The sequence below is a fragment of the Ammospiza caudacuta genome, unplaced genomic scaffold (genome assembly GCF_027887145.1).
Source record: "Ammospiza caudacuta isolate bAmmCau1 unplaced genomic scaffold, bAmmCau1.pri scaffold_39, whole genome shotgun sequence".
Classification (NCBI taxonomy): Eukaryota; Metazoa; Chordata; class Aves; order Passeriformes; family Passerellidae; genus Ammospiza; species Ammospiza caudacuta.
Genome location: NW_026683124.1, coordinates 3,278,628 through 3,285,113, shown reverse-complemented (window position 1 = coordinate 3,285,113; position 6,486 = coordinate 3,278,628). Strand labels below are relative to the sequence as shown.

The 6,486-nt window shown below is 50.2% G+C and overlaps 1 protein-coding gene across 1 annotated transcript; it reads right to left on the bottom strand.

Moving 5' to 3' along the window:
• Positions 1-247: 247 nt before the first annotated feature.
• Positions 248-1,162, bottom strand: LOC131571835 (olfactory receptor 14J1-like; the record flags this gene model as incomplete). Its single annotated transcript, XM_058824600.1, has 1 exon — positions 248-1,162. A coding segment is annotated over one exon (915 nt), but the record flags the coding sequence as incomplete, so codon positions are not given.
• Between the last annotated feature and the right edge of the window lie 5,324 nt (positions 1,163-6,486).

Genomic DNA, 6,486 nt, shown 5'->3' with positions numbered 1-6,486 from the left:
CTGCAGAAAACTCGGCTGCAGAGATTCTTTAGTTCATTTAAAGCCACCAAGATTGCAGCCCCTCCTTGACACAGTCTGTGGCCACAGGAACTCCTGAGATATGCAAAATGTGAAATGGAACGAACTGTGACTTTTCTTTTGGAAAATATGATAAAACTATAATCAAGGGAAAAAAACACCAGCAAGAAAACTAACAAGAGCTAGGATGACTTTTATTACAAGTGATTTGCAAAAACTGTCATCTAATTTAGTCTTTCTGAATGCATCCAGCCATCAGTCTCCACACGGCAGCCTTGAGCTCCTGGTTCCTCAGGCTGTAGATGACGGGGTTCAGGGCTGGAATAACTACCGAATACAGAGCTGACAGGGTCAGATCCAGGGATGGAGAGGACATGGAGGGGGGCTTTAGGTAAGAATATATACCAGTGCTGATAAACAGGGAGACCACAACCAGGTGAGGGAGACAGGTGGAAAAGGCTTTGTGCCGTCCCTGCTCAGAGGGGATCCTCAGCACAGCCCTGAAGATCTGCACATAGGAGAAAACAATGAACACAAAACAACAAAAAGCAAAGGAGGCAGCGAAAACAGAAACCCCAAGTTCCCTGAGGTAGGGTTTGGAGCAGGAGAGTTTGAGGATCTGTGGGATTTCACAGAAGAACTGGCCCAGGACATTCCCATGGCACAGGGGCAGGGAAAATGTATTGGCTGTGTGCATGAGAGCAGTTAGAAAGGCACTGGCCCAGGCAGCTGCTGCCATGTGGGCACAAGCTCTGCTGCCCAGGAGGGTCCCATAGTGCAGGGGTTTGCAGATGGACACATAGCGGTCATAGCACATGATGGTCAGCAGATAAAACTCTGCTATGATAAAGAAGAGAAAGAAAAAGACCTGAGCAGCACATCCTGTGTAGGAGATGTCCCTGGTGTCCCAGAGGGAATTGTGCATGGCTTTGGGGACAGTGGTGCAGATGGAGCCCAGGTCGCTGAGGGCCAGGTTGAGCAGGAAGAAGAACATGGGCGTGTGCAGGTGGTGGCTGCAGGCTACGGCGCTGATGATGAGGCCGTTGCCCAGGAGGGCAGCCAGGGAGATGCCCAGCAAGAGGCAGAAGTGCAGGAGCTTCAGCTGCCGCATGTCTGCCAATGCCAGCAGGAGGAAGTGCCTGATGGAGCTGCTGTTGGACATTTGCTGATCCTTGGCATGGGGACCTATTCATGGAGAAAAAGACATTGTAGAGATAGAGGAGACACCTGTAAGCAAAATCAAAGAAATTTCCCATACACTGTCCCCTGTAACAGACACAGGCCTCCTTTTGTGTTCAAGAGTTCTGCAGTTTTCTTTTTAAGCTCCCTCCATTGTCGCCTTCAGATGCAAGGCGAGGTGACTTGGTTCTGAGGAAACGGCACGGCGACCCACTGCCCAGGGTCACTCGGCCCAAGAACACACGCAGACACCAGTGTGGTGGACGGTTCAAGACCTTTATTGTCCCGCCTCATCGGGTTTTATACTGGGAAAGATTTTTCCCTACATCAGGGGGTCTTACTTTACTGTAATTGGTTAGTAAGGAGCAGAAAGTTACTAATGTTAGGGGGGACAACATTCTTGGGTGATCCTTTATCACTAGGAGTTAGTGGGAGAGGAGCTCTGCTGCTTTCCGTAACATCGCAAGATTTTCCGACCGCCCGACCCTATCCACTACATCTCCCCCCCCCCTTTTTTACAAATGAACGAAGTAGTCATACACATAGGTACTGAGATGAGGCATGAGGTTGTCTCTGGTCACAGCATTTGCTGTCGGCCTATGAACAGGATGTTGGCTCGTTCTAGGCGGGTCTGAACGAATGAGACTAGTTTGTTCAGCAGGCATGGTCTGAAGGTGATAGCTAAAAGTAGCATTGCTAATGGACTAATTAGGGTAGAAATTAGGGTGGTCAGCTATGGCGATCGATTGAACTAGGACTCGAACTAACTCTGTTGGGCTTCTTTGTCTCTCTGTCTCTGAGCTAGTCTGTTTCGGAGCTCTGCCATGGAGTCTCTCACGACTCTCATGTGGTCTGCATAGAAACAACACTCTTCTTTCAAGGCGGCACACAGGCCCTCTTGTTGTATGAACAGGAGGTCCAGACTTCGCTTGTTTTGTAGGACTACTTCTGAGAGTGAGGAGACTGACTTCTCTAGATAGGAGATGGATTTTTCGATCTTCTGCAGGTCTTCGTCAATCGTTGCCTGCAGCTGGGACAGTCCTTGGTGCTGGGTCACCAAGGCTGAGACTCTCGTGGCCGTTCTTGCTGTTCTTAGGCCCAGCAGCATTGCGATAGTTATACTTGTTACTATTTCTCTTTTGTGGAGCTGGTTGGGTTCTTCAAAAAGGTGATACACTTCTTCATCTGCGTGGTACAGGACTCTAGGAACAATCAGAACTTGGACACAAAAGTCGTTAGAGTCATCGGATTTGGCAAGGAACACACAGGGACTCACTCCGGATCGCTGGCAAACTCACATCCCGGATGAGGATGGGACTGCCCACTTATTGTTTTTCTTGTTGGGTTTGACAACATCGGTGCAGACATTGCTTTTTCGCTTAGCTAGGGTTGCATTGCCGAGGCACCTGCCCTGGCCTGTGACTTGACTCAGGGTGATCTCTTTGCGAGGGGTGTCTCATCTACATTGACTGGGTGCATCGGCTGTGGAGTAACTGAAGGGAGTGTTTAGAGCGACTCTTTCGTAAAAGGGGGGTTCGACATCGTAACAAAGTCAGCAGGATTCGGTTAGGTTAGGGTTAGTTTCGTTCAGGGATACAAAGGTAGCTTTTAACATACGAAGGATCGGATCTATATCTGACTCGGCTAAACGATCTATCTGAAAGGTTTCTACACGGCTAGTCGGGATAACAGCGACTCTTGTGGGCAAGGCTTTGGGGCGGGTCGCGTTTCTTCTTTTCGGCACACTTTTAATCACTTTGTTGGGTCTGACTGCTCGGGGTGTTGATGTTTGGAGCCTAATGATTCGCACGTTCACCTTTTCTTTTGACCCTTGAAGGACTACTGTCCATGTTCTGCTTGTTGTCCAGCTGGGGTGATGTGGCTGCAAAACTGTCATGTTGTAGTCTGTGCATTTCTGAAATTCGGGGATTTTATGGCGGTTTTGGTAAAAGTTCTCGGGGAGGAAGAGGGGTGTTTTGCAACTGGTGGGTGCCCAGGTGAACTGTAAGAATTTGTCGGGCTCTTGTGGATCTCACCCAGGCCCCGATGGTCTGGCATCTGTAACAATGGTTTCGCAGTCCTAGTGCCCACAATGTCTTCACCCTGGGTGATTGCAGTAGTTTTTCCCAGGGTTTGAAGCTGGACACTAGTAGGATAGGTACATGTGTGTGGCGTGTGGGGAATAGGGGTTTACTCTTGGCTGTCTCGGAAACAGGTCGGTGATGCGGAGCACGAAGGATGGGGCATTTGGTGTGGTGATTTCTTTGAGTACCTTGTCACTACTAAGGTGTTGCATGACTCACTTGAATGGCTGATGGGGGTAGTGATCTGGGCTGGCCTGCTCTCTGGCAACAAGCCCCAACAGCAAAATCACACAGAAACAACGTTGACGCTTGGGTTCCACCCGTGCGGGTTTCTCGGGTGCTGCTTGACGGCTTGATGGTCTGTCGTTTATCTCTGGAAGGGGGATGTATGCATCACGAGGACGCTCTACGAGCATGTCCTGTAAACAGAAACTCACAACTCTCATCAGTCTCATTCTGCTCGCTATGGAGGTCTGGCTTAATTGACTTAAGTGGACACTACTTGATTTTGCTGTCTTTTTTGACAGCCGCGTACTCTCGCCCTGTGAGTATCAACTTCTAGCCCCGTTCTCACTCTCCTAGCTCATTTCTGATCACGACCTGCGGGCCCTCTTCTAGCGTTCGAGCGGCCCAGTGTTTTTGGATGGGACTGTTTGTTTCATCTCCCCTAGGGAATTGGTTCAATGCTAGCAGGGCGGTTGCCAGCATACGCGCTTGATTTCTTGGGGGAATGGCATTGGCAAAGCTCTCTGCTTTCGCTAACACTTCTATCTTGGTTTTCAGGGTCTGATTTGCTCTCTCGACTATGGCTTGCTCGGTACTGTTATATGGGATACTTTGCACTAATGTGATGCCCCATTTCGAAGCGAACTCTTGTACTGGTTTAGAGATGAAATTGGAACCGTTGTCAGTTTTGATCTGTTTGGGGATACTAAGCCAGGCCATGGCTGTCAGCCAGTGTTGAATTGTGGCCTTGGAGTTTGTTTTGGGGTGTTGTGTGGCTACGATCATTCTGCTGTAAGTATCTACTGTCACTGCAAGCCATGCTCGGGGCTTCAGCAGTTCACACTAAGTGAAGTCCGACTGCCAGATCTCTGAGGGCTTGAGACCTCTCGGGTTGACTCCATAGGTCTATAGGGGCGACTTCTGGCAGTGAGGGCATGTGGCTACCACATGTTTTGCGTCCGCTGTCGAGATCTCGCATCTCTTCGCTAGTGCTTTGGCTCCGATGTGGAGCGACTCGTGCAGTTGACGGGCTTCTTGCAATGTCTAGACGCTTTTTGCTGCAGCGTCCGCTTTGTCGTTGCCAATTTGGAAGTAACTTTTGATTGGGTCGTGGCTGTTGATGTGGATGACTGACACGGTGCCCTGTCGTGAGGAAAGCGCTTCTTCTAGCATTAGGGCTGCTGCTGATGTCGACACTCTTGGTCTTGCCATGGCTAGGCAGAGCTTTGCTACGAATATAGAGTCTGTTACAATGTTGAGGTGTTCATCTCGGAAGAGTCTACACGCCAAGACTACTGCTGTTGCCTCTAGCTGTTGCACTGACAGTGTGGGGTCACATGCTTTGACGCAGTGCTACTGCTCTCTTGTCTGCTACACTGCTGCTGCGGTTGAAGTCGTGGAGGAAGCGTCTGTGAAGACCGTTGGTCTTGGCTGCGGTCGACTCATGACTTTTGGTGGCGTGTCTATGTCGACTACGGTCAGCAGCTTAGTCTAGGGTGGCTTGGAGGAGTAGGAGATTTCTCCTCCGAAGCCGGAGAGAGCAAGGGCTAGGTACTCTGATATTGTGGCTGACTCTGTGGTTGGTTGCTTGCGGAAAGGGAGGTGGATGCTTGTCGGCTCTGTTCTCAGGTGTCTCAAGGCGAGTTTCTTGCCCTTCATGATGAGGTTAGTGATGCATTCGATTCTTGGGGAGAACGCACGAGTAGGTCTTCCAAGCACCACCTATTGAATGGGTCGGGCCTTTTCAGAAGGTCCTTGGGCCAGTGCTCTCACTCTTCCCTTCGGTGTAAAGTGGACGTACAGGTCTAGGGGCATGGCTGGGTTCTACTTGGCAAGTGTGCCGACGGCCATCTGGTTTTCGATGAAGTCGAGGGAGCTCGCTGTCTGCGGTGTCAGCTTCTTGGGATCTCAGGGGTTCTTTCTTTTTAAGAGGTCATATAGAGGGTCTATGACTTCGGGGGGAACTAGGATGATGTTGCGAAGCTACTGCAGCGATCTTACTAGGTGTTGCACGTCGTGGAGTGTTCTGATGTCTCGACAGATCTTCGCCTTGGGGGGTGTCACGTAAGAGCTTGTGATCTCCACTCTCAGGAAGGTCACGCAGGGTCTTTTCTTGATCTTTGCGCTCGCGATCTCAAAGCCATTGGTCTGAAGGGTTTCTGTGATTGCGGACACTAGGTGATCTACTTGGCTTGCTGATGGTGCGGTGATTAAGATGTCATCTATGTACTGGATGATGGTTGCATCAGGATAGGAGTGTCGGACTGGCATCAGTGCTTTGTCTACGGTGATTTGGCATATGACAGGGCTGTCAACAAGACCTTGTGGAAGCACTCTCCATTGGAAGCGGAGGTTGGGCCGCTCGCCGTTTCGAAATGCCACGGAAAAGGCGAACTGTTCTTTGTCTTCAGGGTGCAGGGGTATTGAAAAGAAGCAGTCTTTGATGTCTAGCACTGCGCATGGTTGCCCTTCGGGGATGGCTGAGTTCGCGGGAAGCAGTGTCTGGACTGGGCCCATGGGTTGGATCGTCTTGTTCACTTCTCTCAGGTCATGGATGAGGCGATAGTCTTCTCTAGATCTTTTGGGGATCACAAATACGGGGGTGTTCTATAGGCTGGTGGAGGGTTCTATGTGACTTTTTTGCAGTTCGCGGTCGACTAGTTTCAGTAATGCTGCTATTCGAGGCTCTGTCAGGGGCCACTGCTCAACTCATACGGGGTCTGGTGATTTCTAAGTTAATTTGATTGGCAGCGGGGGGTGCACGGCAGTGGCCTTCATGATAAATTTGTAATCCGGAATCTTAGTAGGGAAAGAACATCTTTCTCTAACAGCGGCGGAGAATTTTGCAGAATGTAGGGGTAGATTGTTACTGTCTGTTCTGGTCTCTCTTTCGTGTGAAGTGTTAGAGCTACCAGCTGGGTGCTTTTCCACGCCCGGGACTGCCCTCCCACTCCGTTCACTGGAGGGACTTCTTTGAATT